The 19,545-nt window shown below is 39.7% G+C and overlaps 1 protein-coding gene across 2 annotated transcripts in view; it reads right to left on the bottom strand.

Moving 5' to 3' along the window:
* Positions 1–785: 785 nt before the first annotated feature.
* Positions 786–19,545, bottom strand: part of MORC4 (MORC family CW-type zinc finger 4) — a 60,019-nt gene continuing 41,259 nt past the window's right edge. The window contains exons 11-17 of one of the 2 annotated variants that reach the window (XM_042974639.1): positions 19,326–19,454; positions 16,838–16,906; positions 16,385–16,433; positions 14,590–14,765; positions 2,036–2,729; positions 1,496–1,741; positions 786–1,152 (exon numbers count right to left, since the gene is read on the bottom strand). In XM_042974639.1, coding sequence (XP_042830573.1) covers positions 1,072–1,152; positions 1,496–1,741; positions 2,036–2,729; positions 14,590–14,765; positions 16,385–16,433; positions 16,838–16,906; positions 19,326–19,454 — 1,444 coding nt within the window. In that variant the 3' untranslated portion in view covers positions 786–1,071. Of the gene's footprint in view, positions 1,153–1,457; positions 1,742–2,035; positions 2,730–14,589; positions 14,766–16,384; positions 16,434–16,837; positions 16,907–19,325; positions 19,455–19,545 lie in introns of both variants that reach the window. The other variant, XM_042974638.1, reaches the window with a different exon arrangement.

The raw sequence follows: 19,545 nt of genomic DNA on the forward strand, positions 1-19,545 counted from the left end.
AGATGGTCACGATTTGACCTTAGTTTCCTTTACATGAGCCCATCACTTCTGCCAAAAAAACCACATTTTTCACATTCTAGCATCTTCCATGCTTTTGTTCATGTTATTTTCCAGAGGTAATGCTAAATATAACATAAATTATAAATATAAAATTACCTTATATGTCAAACAGTCTCTCATCTGATATCTAAATCCAAACCTACTCATTCTTTTTTAAAACAATTTATTTTTTCCAATATAAGAGTAACAGGTTTATTATAGAAAATGTGAAAAAGGCAGGAAGATAGCAGGAAGAAAAAATACCAACCATGGTCCTACCACCTAAAGAATGACCACTGTTAACAATGTGATCATGCTAGTGCTTTAAACAAATCTTAGTTTAGGTCCCATATCTGATGTGATGCCTTCCTTCAACTTCCTCCCCTCGCCCCCAGAATGCTTCTGTCATGTTTGTACCACTCCCTTGTACAAGTTAGTTGACCTGGTGTGTGTCCTGTGCTTCCAACTAGGTTGTTAGATCCTTGAAGGCTGAAACCATGAGTTATATTTCTTAATTTATCCCCAAACACCTACTGCGTTGGACCCAATATTTGCTGGCTGATTTCACCTAAATGAATACAAACCATTTAGGAAAGGATATAAAACAGGCCAAGTATCTACATCATCATGAAAATTACAGCTTTCAGGTCATCTGGCTTGGTGACTATTGCTTTTCTGTTCCTGGAAGTCCTGAAAGCCCATCAACTAGCCTCTTTCTCCACACCAAAACTGAGTAAGAAGCAGACTGAGTAAGAGCCAGGATTTACTCAAAGATACTCTACATAAGGCATAAAGGTGAGAGAGAGAGAGAGAGAGAGAGAGAGACAGAGAGAGAGGGAGGAGGAATAGAGAGAGAGAGAGAGAGGAGGGATAGAGAGGAGAGAAGAAGACAAGAGAAAAGAGAGGAGAATAAAGTAGAGTAGGGTAAAGGAGGGTGTATAAAGTAGTAAGTCTGGTGCTCAATCCAGTATGTGATTTGCCTCCAGCACCGTATACAGGATCCCATCCACTTGTTCTGAGTCAAACCCGATCTCACGAAGCTCCAAGTGAGGGAGGACAGAAGTAAGGAGATAGCTGACGTGGATACGCAGCCGCGTAAGCTTTGCCAAAGCCCTGTATGATGGAGTGAGGGGGCAGAAGAGATGACATGAAGTCATTAGCCAACAACAAAATGAAGCTCCTTACAAACGGGCCTACATTTCTCAACAATTAGGTTTTCATTAGCTAGACAGAAAGAAGAAAGCACAGTGCCACTAAGCACGGGGAGACTGACTGCAGCTCTCTAAGTAATTCCTTGATCCTTGGTGGCCTATGCATTAATTAAGGCTTCCGCCCTTATCTATGGCCAGTGACTGGGGTTCCTCAGGGATGCTTCCCATTAGCACTCACAAGCTGATAACTAAACCCTAGTAATTAACCTTTCTAGGTCATCTCCCTCTGGGGTCCGGTAGGAGACCTGAGCCTTCTGCAGCACTTCTAGGTGTGTCTCTGTCTCCTTCAGTTTCTCTTTGAGCTCCTGCTTTTCCTCCTTGGTTCTCTCCAGCTCAGCCTTCAGAATCTGGAATTCGGCTTGGCGATAGCCCATGTGTTTCTTGCTCCAGTACAAGCCTTCTGTCTCCTGGGTAGTATAGGTCACCAATTCATTTTGGACTTTCTTGAATTCAGAATGCCAGTGATTTCTCTCCTGTTCCAGCTCCTCCACCTGCAGTCCAAGAAACAGAAATTCAATGACCCCCACATGCTATGAGTGCCCTGGATTGCCCCTGACAATTTCACTCTGTGATTTCTCTATCCATATTCTACTTATGGGCCTTCTCAATCCCCAAATACGGGAGGGAAGCCCATTTGGGCCCATTCAATCTGAGACCTAGCACAGAATGACTCAATGTCTTCTTGTGTTTAAAGGCCTCAGGACACGAAACCATCAGAGCTCCAACTGTCTGGTCCCTTGGTTAAAATGAGGTCTTATATCCTAGTGGTAAGGGGGTGCCCTAACCTTTTGCTGGAACAAATTCCTTTCGGCCAAAACACGTTCCAGTTTTTCTGTGGTTCTTTTCAGTTCTTCCAGCTCTCTTTGGTTCTTCGTCTTTGGCGTACTGCGCCCTCCACTCTCCTCATAACCTCGTCCCTTCTCCCCAGTGGCTGCGGCAGGGGTGTTGACAGAGGCCACAGAGGAATAAGGCACTGGGCTCCAGGATTCAACCACTTTTCTTCTCTCGGCAAGTTCCTCTCTGTTAAAAGGGATCAGCTGAATGGGAGCTCCTGAATCTCTAACACCTTTTGCGACACCCACGACAGCTACAAAAGGTCCCTTGTTCACTTCCTCCTTGTTTATGTTTGTGCTGCCTCTGTTAGACTCTTCTGCTATCAATCTTGGCATCTGATCTTCTAATTCTTCAGGGAGCAGGGACCCCTGGTGTTGGTCTTGGGCCCCTGAATACAGAACAGAGACCTCCCTACTCTGATTGGTACTCTTGCCTGCTTCTGGGTATTCTGGGGAAAGGTACGGTGGTGTGCTTCTCTCGGAACTGGATTTATCATGGCTGTTCTCCCCATCTGGGTATGTGACAGCTGCCTCAACCCTCCTGTAAGGGCCAGGATTGGAATAATCTAGAGGAGGTGTTGTCCTCTCACTATGGAGCCTTCTTCGTTTCTCTGCCGGCTCCTCTCCCAGGATCCATTTGTACTTACTGCAAGAAGAAGAGGAAATTAAATTTTAAGCTGTCACAATACAAGCTAAATATATTCTTAATCCTGTGGAGCCTCTCTCCAAATTTCCCACATTAAAACTGACTTGAGCTTTTATCCACAGAGCATTTCAAGTTAGGAATATAACTCAACCCCCAAACTCCAAACCCTTCAACTCATGCGACTTGCTGAGATAGCAGTCGGTCTGAAGGGACAGCTGAAATCAAAAGGTAGGAGAGTGAGCATCTGGATATAACAAGACCAGATTGACTTTGGTAAGAATTCTGAAAACAGGATTGAAACCAGACTGACTTAGGAGGTCCCAAAATGCAAGGAAAGGCAGAAAAAACAAACAAAAAATACACATGCAAAATCCCTTAACACAAGAATGGAAAAAAGGTCATAAAAAGCCCCGCAGAGTATGTGGAGGAAAACCAAGCCAGCTCGTTAATTTTAAAGTGTCACAAAAACCTTCCAGTATCAAAGACTTAGACATATTTTTTTTTATATTGCAAGAGAACACCATACAGTTCCTTTGCCAGCCAACTGGATTGTGGTTATTGCCCATTATTCACTTGTAAAAGTTAATTAAAACACAGGGTGCTAGTCAGGAACAAACAAATTGAATCGGCCAATTCAAGTCATTTCCCTCTTAGGGCAAAAGAACTCCCCTCTGTCACGGCAAACAGGCACTCCCTCATTTCTTCAGGAAAGTGCAGGACAGTAATCTTGAGTCACCTTCCATTTCTGGCTGCTATGTGCACTGACTGTTGAAGGAATTAACAAAACAAACTTGTACCATGAAATCTGTAGGCAATTTAAAATCATGCAGGATGGGGACCCCCCCCCCCAATTTTTACCCATATCACTGTTCTGTCTTCCCTGCAGAAAACCAAAGAAGTTTCAAGGTAAAAAAATCAACTTTTGAATTTTCAATGAGAAAGAGTCAGGCACATTATGGGCCACCTCACAGTATTTTGAGGCCACTAGGTTTTCTCTGCAATTTTTGGCAACATCCGTAAGACATCTCAAACATTAGCTTCTTATAGCACCATGAATGTTCTTCAAAACTAGCGTTCACTCAGCAAGAAAACTGGTCTGCATCTTAATAGATCTTGCTGTGTCAACCTTTGGGGGAAAGCCAAAGTATTTGTGGGCAATGTGAGAACACATGGATCCATCTATATAACATGCGCAAGGGCCACTGCAGATGGCCCATTTAGCTGCAGCACTGAGGAAGATAGTAAAGCAGTCAATTCAGGGGCACCTGGGTGGCTCAGTTAAGCGTCCTACTTTGGCTCAGGTCATGATCTCATGGTCCAAGAGTTCGAGCCCTGCATTGGGCTCTGTGCAGACAGCTCAGGGCCTGGAGCCTGTTTCAGATTCTGTGTCTCCCGCTCTCTCTCTGCCCCTCCCCCGCTCATGCTCTGTCTCTGAGAAATGAATAAACCCTAAAAAAAATTTTTAAAAATAAAAAAAAAGCAGTCAGTTCAGAGGTCTTCATGAAGGAAGGTTATGGGATACTGGATAGCAACACCCAAAGTTTTATGAAAGGCAATGAAAGTCAAATGATCTGCCTTCTCTTCGTTTTCCCACCTCTAAGGGTTCTGTCCTTAATTCGCTTCTCTTCTCTCTTTTCTTTGGTAACTTCATACAACCTCTTGGCTATAACTTCTGGTCAGTAACTCTAAAGTCATTTCCCCAGCCCTGATTTCTAGTACTGAATTTCTAATTGCCCATCACTCATTCCTTCCTGGAGGTCCCACTTGTACCTCACGATGTATAAAACTGGCCTTTCCATTTTCATCTTTAAGCCTGTTCCCTCCCCTATGTTTCTGATATATGTTATGACACCAGCAAACTCTCAGTAATTTCATATAGTTCTACTACTATCAATACTCAAGTTCAAGCTCACATTACCTCTCCTGAACTACTGCAGTGGCTTCCTCCAGTCTCCCCTTCTCTCATCTCCAGATTACCTGCTGCCAAGTTAATCTTCCTAAGGTGTTACTCTGATTATGCTATACCATTAATTGAAATTTTTATGTACTGCTCCCCACAACAGAAAAGTTCAAATGCCTTAGCTTGGTATGCTTTAGCTTAGTCCATTTGGAGTGGACTCCAAAACATAAGAAACAATTATTCAGCACTTACTCTGTGCCAGACAGTGTGACAGGTGCTTAATGTGTATGGTCTCATTTAATTTTTCCAATAACCCTGAAGTAGGTGTTGGTATTATCTGCATTTTTTGAAGAGGATGCGCAGACCTAGAGATGTTAACTTTCTCTAGTCAGTGACAGCACTGACTGCACTAACTGCAGCTAGTCAGTGACAGAGCTAGGACATAATTTGGCCCTAGCTGCTCTCTCATTACCTCCCTTCAAGAACACCAGCCAAAAGAAATGTCCCATGATTTCTCATGCTGCTTCTTTTGATTGGAATGCCCTTCTCCTACCCAACACTGCAAATCTGAGTCCAGCTCAAATGCTACTTCTGAATTCCCATAGCACCTTAGCGCTCTATTATAATGTATATCACTTTTTACAGCATGCCTATGTGTCTCTTGTAAATTCCCTACTAAAGTACCAAAGTAGAAACTCCTTAAACGAAGAGAGCTTAACTAACTATGCTAGATGGGAATGAAGGAACAAAACTTTGCATATAAGAGGAAATCAAAAAGAAACTATTATGTGAATGAGAGAAAAATAGGTGGATATTACTTATTGGTTCTATAAGTACTTACTAGCTCTGTAAATTAAGGTCTGGTTCTTCCCTTTAGGGATTGATTCTTATTCTAGACCTGGAGTCACTCATTTTAGTAAAGATTAATATAGGGTTTGAATAGCAGGAATTCTTCTCCAACTGCATAGTTTCTTCTCATTTTCTTTCTCCTTTTTGTCATATCCCTCAAAGGTCTGTCTGCAGAAGAAAAGCTGATATTTTGATAGGGATTGCATCGAATCTGTAGCTCAATTTGAGGAGTACTGACATCTTATCAACATTACATCTTCCGATCCATAAACACAAAATGTCTTTCCATTCATTTAGGCCTTCTTTAATTCAGCAATATTTTATGGTTTTCAGTTCCCAAGTCGTTCTTGCACTTCTGTTAAATTTATTCCTAAATACTTCATTTTTGAGACTACTGTAAATAGAATCATTTTACTGTTTTCTTAATTTTTGGTGGCTATTTATTTTAAGTATAATTAACATACAGTGTTATATTAGTTTGAGGTATACAATGTAACGATTCAACAATTCTATACATTACTCAGTGCTCATCAAGAAAAGCATACTCTTAATCCCTTTAATCTATCTCATCCATTCCATACCACACATCCCCTAGCAACCACCAGTTTATTCTCTATATTTAAGAGTCTGTTTTTTCCTTTGTCTTTTTTTGTCTCTTTTTTCTTTGTTTGCTTATTTTGTTTCTTAAATTCCACATATGCGTGAAACTATAGGATATTTATCTTTCTTTGACTTACTTCACTTAGCATTATACCCTCTAGTGTTGCACATGGCAAGCTACTGTAAATAATGCTGCAATAATCATAGGGCTGCATATTATTTATTCAAATTAGTGTTTTTATTTTCTTTTGCATTCTCACCAACAGTGCACGAAGGTTCCTTTTTCTCCACATCCTTGCCAACACTTATTATTTCTGCTCTTTTTGATTTTGACAGGTGTAGGGTGGTATCTCATTGTGGTTTTGATTTGCCTTTTCCTGATGATTAGTGATGTTGAGCATCATGTGTCTGTTGGCCATTTGTATGTCTTCTTTGGAAAAATGTCTATTCAGGTCCTTTGCCCATTTTTTAATCAAGTTATTTGTGGGTGTTTTTGGTGTTGCATAAGTTCTTCACATATTTTGGATATTAGCCCCCTTATAGGATAATTTGCAAACACCTTCTCCCATTCAGTACTGGTTGCTTTGGCGTTTTGTTAATGGTTTCCTTCACTATGCAAAAGCTTTTTATTTTGGTGTAGTCCCAATAGTTTAATTTTGCTTTTGTTTCCCTTGCCTGATGAGACATATTGAGAAAAATGTTTCTAGGGCCAATGTCAAAGCTTTCTTCTAGGAATTGTTTTAATTTGTTTTTTTTTTTCTTCAAAGACCTGACTTTTGTTTCCACTGATTTTTCTGTATTGTATTTCTACTCTCTATTTCATTTCCATTCTGATCTGTGTTATTTCTTTCTTTCTGCTTGATGTGAGTTTAGCTGGCTCTTGTTTTTGTAGTTTCTTCAAGTGGAAGTTTAGGTTATTGACTTCAGGTCTTCCTTCAATTTTAAAATGAGCATTTACAAATATAATTTTCTCTTGGAGTGCATTAGCTTCATTCCATAAGTTTTGATATACTTTATTATCATTTTAATCTCAAGATATTTTCTAATTTCCCTTGTGAGCTTTCCTTTTACTCATCTGTTATTCTGAAGTGTTCTTTAATAGCCACATATTTGTGAATTTCCCAAGCTTCCTTCTGTTGTTGATTTCTAATTTAATTCCAATGTGACTGAAGGACATCCTTTGTATGCTATCAATACTTTCAATTTGTCAAGCCTTTTTTTTCATGGTCTAACACATAGTCTGACCTGGAGAATATTCCATGTGCACTCGAGAAGAATATGCATCGTGCTTTTTTGGGGGTGAAGTGTTCTATATGTGTCCATCAGGTCCAGTTGGTTTATGACATTCTTCAATTCCTCTACTTCCTTGTTGATCTTCTACCCATTATGGAAGGTGGGCCATTGAAGTCTCCAACCATTATTGGTTTATTTCTCCCTTCAATCCTGTCTGCTTTTCCTTCATGTATTTTGGGGGATCTGTTGTTAGGTCCATATTTAGGTATAATTATTACATCTTCTTGATGAACTTTATCATTATGAAGTGTCCCTTTATATCTAGTAACATTTTTTTTTTGGTTAAAGTCTATTTTGTCTTGGGGTGCCTGGGTGACTCAAGTCAATTAAGTGCTGCACTCTTGATTTCAGCTCGGGTCATGATCTCATGGTTTGTGAGATCAAGCCCCACAACGGGCTCTGTGCTGACAGTGCAGAGCCTGCTTGGTATTCTCTCTCCCTCTATCTCTGCCCCTCTCCTGCTCGTGCTTGCTCCCTCTCTCTCACTTTCTCTCTCAAAATAAATAAATAAAAACTTTTTAAAAAGTCAGGTCTATTTTGTCTGATGGTAGCATAACCACTGAAGCTCTCTTCTGGTTGCTGTTTGCATGGTATATCTGTTTCCATCCTTTTATTTTCAACCTATTTGTATTTCCAAATCCAAAGTGTGTCTCCTGTATATTTAGATATTTAAAAAATCTAATCTGATAATTTCTGTCTTTTGACTGGATAGTTTAAAGTTGTCATATTTAATATTATTGAAATGACAGAATTTACATCTGCTACTTAGCTTTCTGTTTTATACATGTGTCATGCATTCTTTGTTCCTTTCTTCCTCTACTGTTTCTCTTTTTATGTTATGTGGGTATTTTCTCATTTAACATTTACAAATCTAACAATATATTATTGTTTTATGTAATGTTATGTCTTTTGAGGAAGCTGAGAGAAGAAAGCAGAACAATTGCATATTGATGTTTATAGAGTTTGCTAAATCAACCTTATTTTTCCATTTAAAATTTTCTTCATTTCTTACTATGGTGTTATTTCCTTACTCCAATACCACTTTGCTCCCACTCACCTCCTCTGTGCTATTATTGGCAAACATTTTACATCTGTAGATGAGCCCAACAATAAGGTTATATATGTACATAAAATTATATACAAATATATACATATTGTTTTGTGAAATTATTCTTTAATTAAAGATAGAAACAGGAAAAATGCTATTCTATTGTCTTTTATAATTAATTAGGTACCACTGCCAGTGCTCTTTTATTTTTTCATGTGAATTTGAATTACTATCGGGTATCACTTGCTTTCAGCCTAAAGAACTCCCTTGAGTATTTCTTGAAAGGCAGTTTTGTAGAAACAAATTTCATCTGCTTTTGTTTATGTGAGGATGTATCTATTTCACCTTCATATTATAAAGATAGTTTTCCTGGATTTAAGATTCTGGCCTCACACTCTTTCTTCTTTTACTACCTTGAATATGTGATCCTACTGCCCTCTAGTTTCCACTGTTTTAATGAGAAGTCAGCTGTTAATCTTACTGGGATTCTCTTGTACATGATGAGTATTTTTCTCTTTCTGCTTTAGAGATTTTCTCTTTGCCCTTGGCTTTCAATATTTTCACTATGCTATGTCTGACTGAATCTCCTTGCATTTGTCCTATTTTGAATTTGCTAAGCTTCTTGGATGTGTAGATTAATGGTTTTCAGCCGTTATTTCTTTGAATATTTTTTCTACCCTTTTTCTTCTTGTAAATACAAGTAAATACATCTACTCTCAGATGTTAGTGTACTTAATGGTGTCCCACATTTCTTTTGAGGTGCTGTTCATTTTTCTTCATTCTTTTTTTCTCTTTGTTCTTCAGATGGCATAATCTATAATTGATATATCTTCAAGTCTGCTAATTATTTTGTGCCAACTGATATATCTTCAAGTCTGCTAATTATCTTGTGCCAACTCTAATGCACTTTTGAGTCTTTTTAGTGAAATTTTCATGTTAGTTACTATACTTTTCACGTCCAGAATTTCCATTTGGTTCTTTTATATATGTATTTACATATAAAATATATAGATATAGATACAGATATAGAAACAGATACAGATGTAGGTATAGATAACTTTCCCCTTTATTGATATTCTCTAGTTGATGAGATATGCTCTCCTTTTAGTTCTCTGAACATATTTACAATGGCTGCTTTGAAGTCTTTGCTAAATCAAACATCTGGATCTCTTTAAGAGCAGTTTCTATTATTTGCTTTTTTTCTTATGTACAGGTCACACTTTCCTGTTTCTTTGCATGTCTCATAAATTTTTGTTGACAATTGAATATTTTTTAAACTTTATTTATTTTGAGAGAGACAGACACAGTGCGAGCAGGGGAGGGGCAGAGATAGAGAGAGGGAGAATCCCAAGCAGGCTCTACACTGCCAACACAGAGCCCAATGCCAGAATTGAACTCATGAAACCACAAGATCATGACTTGAGCCGAAACCAAGGGTCCGACGCTTAACCCACTGAGCCACCCAGGCACCTGGATATTTTTTTTAAGGTTTCTTATTTTTAAGTAATTGCTATAGTCAATGTGGGGCTCAAACTTACAACCCTGAGGTCAACAGTCTCATGCTCCACCAACAAAGCCAGCCAGGCACCCCAACAATTGGATATTTCAGATAACACAGCATAACAACTCTAGATACTGAGCCCATCTCCCAGAGTAGTTGATCTGTTGTTGTTTGCTTGGTTGTTTATTTAGTGACTTGGCTGAACTGACTCCATGAAATCTATTTCCTCTGTGGTATGCAGCCTCTGATGTTCCTGTTCAGATTTCTTCTTGGTTTTTACCTTTTACCTGACAACCTAAGAGTCACCCTTGGGTCAACAGAGGCCCCTTAACTGGTCAAAGATTATGCTTAAGCCCTCTTATCCAGTTATATTTTTAGCTTTTATATTTCATGTATGGTACCATTGGCTTGGAGGCTGCTATCACAGTTCAAGGAATCTGTTTCTACCCCACATTCAGCCAGATAGTAGCAGTTTGGATTTTCCCTTTCTAATCACCTTTGAGAGGACACAACTTTGAGCATGCACACAGTCTTCCAGTCTACCAGGAAAAGTGTGATTTATTTTTAAGCCTGGTTTCCTAGGAATTGCCTATGGGTCAGAAAAGCTTACTGTTCAGCCAGTGGTTATAGGTTGTGCTTAAGCCCTTAGTGCCAGTGAGAGCCCTGTCCTTTGTTGTTTGATCTGTGTGAGGCTTGAGGGCTGCTTTACAGTCCACCTTATGTCCTAGTTTGATTGCTCTAGAGTAAATGCAGCCTTATGCTTATACACAGCCTTCCTAATCCTAGGGCTGACTATGATCCCAGAAGAGGTCTTCTTGACTTTTTCCTTGGTTTTCTCTGTTATCAAACTTCTGATTGTTCAGTCACCTTTCTTGTTGTAACTTGTATCATGGAGCTATGAGTGTCCTCTTAATGCTCACCAAGATTTCCATTTTTTTTTAAATTTTAGAGAAAGAAAGACAGCATGAGTAGGACAGGGAAGGGGAGGGGGACAGAAGGGGAGAGAGATAATCTTAAAACAGGCTCCACATTTAGGGAGGAGCCTGACATGCGGCTCAATCCCACCACCCTGGGATGATGACCTGAACAGAAATCAAGAGTTGGACGCTCAACCGACTAAGCCGCCCAGGCACCCCTCCATTATTTTTGACAATGCTTTTATGAATGGAATTCTCCATGATCTGTTCCACATAAAGGCAGCTCCTTTGGGCAGAACTAAGGAATTCATCTTTAAGGCCTCTCCCTAAGCAGAGCCTCAGTGCCATTGTGCACAAGTAGCATAAAGAAAAGAAAATTTTCTTTATGAATGGGTGCTGGGTGATGTTTTTTGGCTTGCTTCTTCAGGCATGAACCTCTGCCCTATAAGCAAGCTTGGGCTAGAGCAATAGGAGTCCAGTATTGTCAACATACTATCTCTACATGCTACGTGAGTGCTTCCCCTGAGTGGGGACTGCATAGGAGAAGAGAGACCTATTCCTTTTGAGTCTGCCTGGAATAGAGCTTCTGCATGACAGAACTGGGGGAGATGAGAAATATCAGAAGCCTATTCCTCCCAGGTGAAACCATAGCTCTAGACTGGGAGCTAGGGAAAGAACTTCTTGATCATACCCACCTGCATTAGAGCTCCCTGAGAAGTTTTTATAAAATATAGCTCGTAAGGGGGTGAGTGAGAGCAAGCTAAATGTTGAAGACTGTTGCTGTTGTATCTGAGATTTCATAGATTTTCTTGATTGAATATTTCTGTATGCCTCTAGGACCATTTCTAGGAACTCCAAATAATTGTTTTTGCTGTTTAATAATATTTTCCAGTTAAATTGTTATTTGTTCATGAAAGAGTCCATCACACTCCTCATTTCTCCAGTCTGGAAGTTGCTCTCAAAGATCATCTTTTAAAATATTAATACTAGCTGCTGAATCAACCTTACTCATTTATAAAACTGTTCTTCTAGTTCTACCTGTATTTGTTGTTTCAAATATTCCTTTAAACATATTAGAATGTCTTTCTTCCTCTCCTTCAGCTATCGCAGTGTCATTTGGATGGTATTTTTTGTTATCCTTTTAAAACATGAATTATCATTAGCCTTTGACACATAGTTTATTCAAAGGGTCTCTAAATAGCTAAATGAATTACAGCCGCTAATTTTCTCCTTTGTCCATATGCTAATGGATACTTTAGAACTTAAGTTTGTATCACACCTAATGAAAAGTAGCATATATTGGAGATCCTTACATATATAACTTTACCATAAGTTGCTTCATTTTTCATTCCATTACTGCCTTAGAACATTGCCTTTCAGGGGCGCCTGGGTGGCTCAGTCAGTTGAGTGTCTGCCTCTTGATCTTGGCTCAGGTCATAGTCTCACAGTTCATGAGATTGAGCCCTGCGTTGGGCTCTGTGTTGATAGTATGGAACCTGCTTGGGATTGTCTCTCTCTGTCCCTCTCTCTCTCTCTTTCTCTCTCAAAAATAGATAAATAAACCAAAAAAAGAACACCACCCTTCATTCAGCAAGCACTCAAATATATGCAGAATGAATAAAGAAAAAAGGACTATTTCCTTTAACAAAAATATGCTAAACGATTATGCCTGCTTACATACTGGCTGAACCCATTCTTTACTGCAAGTTCTCCCATCCCCTTGCTGGTTTGTGAAAACTCACAAAGTTATTTCCAATGACACCTTTGGAGCCCTGTACTCCACTAGAACTTTAAAAAACTCTGTAGGATACTGTGGGCTTTATTTTATCCAGAGTTGGAGAGCTGTACTGCACGACCCAAGGAGCCTTATTAGCTTTAGGTTTTGATAATAACAGGGACCTTTGTAACTCCTGAATAAACCTATTATTTCAAACACTGTTTTACCAAGAAAACCCTGTAAATTTTACTAAACTCTTGTGTACCTTCATTTTTCCCTATAAAAAGGCAGACTCTTTGCAATCAATCTGAATCCCTTTATACATGTAGCTTAAAATGACAAAATCATCTTACCGAGCTTACATAAAACATAACATTAGCAGCATCAATTATCACGTATCTCTTTCCCTTGAAAGAATATTATTGTCAAATTAAAATTACACATGATTGAAGTACTTTACCTATCCTCTATAGCCAAAACCCAAATCTAGATACAGCAGCTCCATAAACAACTCATACGGAAATCCCATTAAAGGATGATGAAGTATGCCACCCAATGGATGTACTGCCATACTGCACTCATAAAATACACGCATATATATATCAGCATTTGCAATCTCCTTCAGATTACCAGAAACCACTCTAGAGTAACAAAACAAACACTGAAGCAAAAGGAAAAGTTGTCACAGAAGGGAAAGAATAGCCTGCAAGGGCAATGAAACATTGATACGGCAGTGGCAATTTGGGTGCATGACCATCTCAAGGAAATCAAAGTAGAGAGATAACAATGTGCTTTGAAAACACATAACACTTTACTGTCTATCCCTCCCAATATACAATGGGAATTGGAAAACAATGGATAGGAACAGAGTCGAATTAGACTCAAGGCCCTGACACTGAATGGATTATATTTTGTGGCACAGTTCAATCTTAGAAATTGCTCCTTCAGCACTCCAGTGATACTCCAGTATCACTCAGATTTAACATTAGTTACTGAGTACCTATTATCTTCCAAGGCACTGTTCTAGATGATTTCATACAGATTCTCATTTAATTCCTTTAGCGTTGTGTTAGTTTTACTCCTAATAGCTTACTTCCTCTTGAGACTTTCTGCTCATGTTCGGGGGTGGGGGATTGAAGGGGGGTCATGCGATTCTTCCATTATCTATGGGGCCTAATTGTGAAGAATCACAGAATAGGGGACCTGCACACATGCAGAGATGTCTATCTAGATGAGAAGCTGAAGAGACCCACCTAAGAAGAAAACAACCCTTTATATAATTGTCACATTACTGATGACTGCAGAAGTTTCTACTTCTAGAGAGCAACTCTGTTATCTGCCTTATGGTTTGGCCCTGCCAGAAGTGAGAAGCATAGTAGAGAGGAGAAGGCAAGTCATAATTAGGAGCCCTGAGTTCCAGTCTTATGGTAGTAGAGGGGCAGTCATATCTTTCAGCACTTCAAACACTCCTGTTATTTAAGAAAAAGGAAAGGTATGCTTCTTCCTGTTATAAAGATGAACAAAATCGTACTGAGGAGGTGCTTGAAGATGGACATGGGAAGACCCTGACTAAACTCATACCAATACTGACACAAACTTCTAATGGTTATTATTTATATGTGACCGACATGTTAGGCCTATGGGGCCCTACAGGACTAAATGTAAGGAGAGAAGTAATGCTTATCTAGGTACCACTCCCTTATATCTGGATTGCATATTATGCTTTTGAAAGAGTTTTCACGCCCGTTATTTCACTCACATAGTTCCCAACATAATGTGAAGACATAATACATAAATGAGTATTTGTCAGATGACTAGCTCAAAAGAGACAGACAGACTTGACATAGCAGGTGTAATGTCAAAAAAATTGGAAATACATGCAACACACAAGTCTATCAGCTCCAAATGGTGTTTCTCCATCTGAGTTCTATGCTAGGCCTTAGGAGAAACATACACATAAACATGATAACCATACCTACTTTACAGGAAAATGGACCTGAGGCTTACTATTGAAGAGAGACTATGTTTTACCCACCTGGAAAATTGAAAAATACTGGAATCCAGAGGCTTAAGCTGAAGAGAAGGTGTCCTGCTTTCTTCTCCAACAGATGGAGGCCGGCTAGGACTATCAATTCCCTCATATCCAATTGTCTTATTGTTCAATTCATCCAAATCTTGAATAGCAGGAATCCTCAGTGGATTAGTGAACACCTAACAAAGAGAGAAATGATTCATAAAAATCCTAATTTCTTTTTTTTTTTTTTTTTAATTTTTTTTTCAACGTTTTTTATTTATTTTTGGCACAGAGAGAGACAGAGCATGAACGGGGGAGGGGCAGAGAGAGAGGGAGACACAGAATCGGAAACAGGCTCCAGGCTCTGAGCCATCAGCCCAGAGCCTGACGCGGGGCTCGAACTCACGGACCGCGAGATCGTGACCTGGCTGAAGTCGGACGCTTAGCCGACTGCGCCACCCAGGCGCCCCAAAAATCCTAATTTCAAATGAAATACCAAAGGATGAGTCAATCCTTCTGATGCTCGGAGAAAACACTTGGCCAAATAAAAAGAAACTGGTTTCTTACACAAAACAAACAGCACACGGTAATGTACACTCGAACACTGAACCCAGTTCAGTTATAACCTTATCAGCTGGACAGACCTCCCCAACTCACTTATTAGCTCCTACAGTCATCCCACCCACAACATAAAACCCAGGCCCACTAATCACCACCTAATTCTCTCCTGTGACCCAGTTTTAAGGCTGGGTTTTCACTCCTCTGAAATCTGTGATGCTGGCAGGGGTGGAGGGAATAAGCATTGCAGCGAGTGTCAGTGCTGGTTTTGGAGAAATGCATGCTAGAGACTAATGTATATCCACAATGCAAACACACAGAGACATGCATCTAAGATCTTGTGGAAGAGCCAGCTTATGAAGACAGTACAGATGATGAAGGTGGAGGGATGTAATGGGAAGGCAAACTGAATGAGGACAGGGCGGTCCCAGGAAATCTCCCAATCTCCAGATCAGACTACTAAGCCAAGACATTAGGGTCTGAAACCTATGTATTCATATACCCGGGTCTCGGTAGGATGTCAGAAGAAGAATAAATTGCCTCTATCCTCACCAGTCTGACCTACCCTGATTGAGTGGGTAGAAGGTGAATCTAACATGCGACTAGCAGATTATCTCTGGGAAAGAGGGTCAAGAGGACAATCATGCAGAAAGGCAAGGTTGGGTGGGGAAGATACATGGGTGCTATGGTGGCTGTCAGGAAAGGAGTGTCCCTGAGAGGACGGCCAACCTTATTGCACCCTTCAGCGTCCGGAGCTGGGCAACCATGTCCGAGAGACAGTGCTCCTGAAAATTCAAAACAGCAGAGTCTTTATAAAGCCAGCCAGCCTGAAAGCGGGGAGAGGGGAGGGGCACAAAGAACCACCCCTTCTTCCCAAGAGGAAGGAGGAAGGAATCACCCCTGAATCCTGGAAGAAAGGAGATTGAGGAAAAAACAGACACTCAACAGGAGCAGCCTGTATGAGAATGGAATGCAACCCTGAATATTCTGTGACATTGAATGTGATATTCACACTGTCCAGAATCAGTATGGAATCCCAATCTGGGAAATATATGATTTGGCTCTTCTATTTTTGGCGATCTGAACATCAGTAACAGGAGATCAAAGCAAAATCAAAAGATTAAACAGAAAAAAAGACCACCAGGAGAAATGTTTCATGATTTTTATGCAGCTTTCAAGATCGTTGCTTCCTTCCACCTATGTCCTCTGTTGGGGAAAATTTCATGTGAGAAAAAAAAGACGATGGGCTGTCTCTCACCTGGTGGTTCTCACTGTCCACTGGCAGCTTCTTCTCAAGAGCTTGATCTCTAGGAGAAGATAAAAGTGCTATTTAGTTCATTCATGAAATTTCTCCATCTGAAATGGATTACCAATTGCAGATTTAGGTTATATACAATGTTCCTACCAATTTAAAAATAGTGTGGGCCTCACTGAATAACTGAGGGTGCCTTCCCAAACTCTGCTACTTAAGAGAGAGTTCAAATGCCCCATCAAACGAGAGACAGGGAGGGGAAGGTAAGAGACTAAAGACAATCACTAATTAGACACTCAGGTGATGATCAGCAGGAATAAAGAACTGGTAGAATAGAGAAGTGAGAGGGAAATAGTTAAAAATCAAAAAAGAAAAAAAAATCTCTCTTCTCAAAGGTCCCCTGTCCTATGAGAGTCAGGCTCCTCTACCTTATGATCTAGAACCTTAAGTATACTCAACTGTTTCTTGGCTTTGTTCAAGTACAGGTCTTCATCGATGAGTTCTTGCTCCTCTGGAACAGAGCATCTCCTGCAGTACAGAGAAGAAATCATCTTTTGGAAACAAAATGTGCTTTTCAGTTTTACCCTTTACTTTCCTTACAACTATGACAAGACAGGTCATTGAGGTTAACAACCCTCTAACCTCACAGAGTTCAGATTCCACCCACATTACAAAACCTGTATGCAGGTTAACATGTAGCAATTCTTATTTCAAGGCATCATCTAATTCTTTTGGTGCATATATCACCTTTCTCCCATGACATTCAAAGTATTTGACAGCTACAAAGTTCCTATTATGGTGGACAGCAAGAAGCATAATCTTTATTTTTACACAGTGAGTTTCAAGAGAGACCTGTTTGAGGTTCCATACAGAGATTATTGTTAAGAGTAGAACCTGGGTCTTTTGCCTCTTGTTTACTAAGAAAGTAATTCCCAAAGTGCAGTTTAGAAGCACGAGAATCCCTAAACTAGGTGATGATGCCTGAAGAAAATCAAAGGCTATGAGAGAGAGAAACAGTAAGGGATTAGGAGTTTACACTGCAAAAACCACACAACAGATTAGCAAAGAGGAGAGAAAGGAGGATTTTATAAATTGAAAGCCATCTGTTATATGTAAAGCACAAGGAAGAGAATTTTAGGAGTTAACACTAAAAGGAGTACTAGAAAGTATATTCAAAGATCAAAAGCAGTCCTAGGAACAAATAAACAAAAATTAATAATAGTTGGAAACCCTCTATTAAAACTATTTTATTTTATTTTTTTTAATATATATTTTTTAAATTTTTTTTATGTTTATTTATTTTTGAGAGAGAGACAGAGCATGAACGGGGGAGGGTCAAAGAGAGAGGGAGACACAGAATCTGAAACAGGCTCCAGGTTCTGAGCTGTCAGCACAGAGCCCGATGCGGGGCTCGAACTCACGGACTGCGAGATCATGACCTGAGCCGAAGTCAGTCGCCCAACGGACTGAGCCACCCAGGCGCCCCAAAACTATTTTATTTTAAAGTTTATTTATTTATCTTGAGAGAGAGAGAATTCCAAGAAGGTTCCACACTATCAGCACATAGCCCCGTGTGGGGTTTGATCCCATGGAACCATGAAATCATGACCTGAGCTGAAATCAAGAGTCAGACACTTAACCAACTGAGTCACTCAGGCGCCCATTACACCCATTTTATAAGGAGGCAGTGTCCTGGAAGGGTATGTCTCCCTGATTGAGTAGAAACTGACAGAAGATACAGGATTAAAAAATGAGACTCCTAAACACTCAGTCCCATATTCCAATCACACAATCCCAGTTATTCTCCAGGAAGAGGTGCTTAGGCACATCTGGAGACTATGGGGGAATGCTTACTCATTACAGACCTAGACCTCACTTACTGAATTTCCTCCATTTTAAACATTTTTTTCTAAAAAGCATACCCTGTTTTAGTGCCTTTTTTTCTACTGCTGTCTATTGTGCAGAAAAAATATTAAGAAAATCACAGCTAATTGAAGCAAACAGGATAATTATTTTGAGTCTCTCTGATTACTGAGTCAAATAAATATTTGTTAAATTGAAATAAATGCTCGTGGGTATGCCAGGCACTATCTAGATGTTAGATGCTGCAAGGGACATGCAAACAAATGGCATTAAATGTACAATATGTACTATAATAGATTCAGGCATAGGAAGCATATGAGTGAAATTATCAACTAAACGTGAAATGTAAAGTCCTTGTTCTTGAATAGTTTACAATCTTTTGAAGAGCCAAACCATATACATATGAAAAGCATCTAAAAAAATACAAAACAGTATGCAAACAAATGTTAAGAATTAAATACCATGGGAAGCTAGCATAAAATCACTGTAAACTATTGTCAACAGGAGAAGTATCACACAAAATACTTAAGCTTCCCAGATGGATATGATTTGGATAGGCAGATGGAATGCAGAACGTCACTGTAAGCAAGCAGAATAACACTATCGAGTCATGGGGGAGGGAATAAGCATGGCATGTGTTGGAAATACTGAAGCCCGAAGCCTGGCTAAAGCATATGATTTGGGTTAAGTACAGTGAAAAATAAGGTTGGATAGATAGGGTGGGATCAGTTAGCAAGGGGCTTGGATGCCAGGCTGAAGAGTATAGACTTGAGATAAAAAGTGTTTTAGTGGGCAAAGTGAGTGAAAGGGAGTGGGAGTCCAGTTATGGAATGAGTAAGTCATGGGAAAAAGAGGTAGAGCATGGGCAATACAGTCAGTGGTAGTGTAATAGTGCCATACGGTGACAGATGGTAGCCACACTTGTGAGCACAGTGTAACATACAGAGTTACTGAGTCACTATGCTCATGCCATACATGTGAAACCAATGTAACATTATATGTCAACTGTACTCAAAAGAGCTTTTTGTAAGTGTTTTAGAACAGAGAGACAAATCAGGCATTTTCTCTGGCATAATAACCTTACCTGTACTTTGGATGGGAATTATAGTAACAGAACCATCTTGCAGGTAATGTAGATGGATCAACCTTGCCAGGAAGCTTCCTCCATTTAAGACACTCATCACACTGTACCCATGTCTGGTCGGGAATCTTCCTGAATGAAGGAAAACAGAAGTATGACTGTGTATATCCTAGCTCTGTGCTCTTATGTTAGAAAGGCACACCCTAAAAGGTAAAGAATAAAA

Source organism: Panthera tigris, chromosome X, assembly GCF_018350195.1.
Source record: "Panthera tigris isolate Pti1 chromosome X, P.tigris_Pti1_mat1.1, whole genome shotgun sequence".
In the NCBI taxonomy this organism is placed as follows: Eukaryota; Metazoa; Chordata; class Mammalia; order Carnivora; family Felidae; genus Panthera; species Panthera tigris.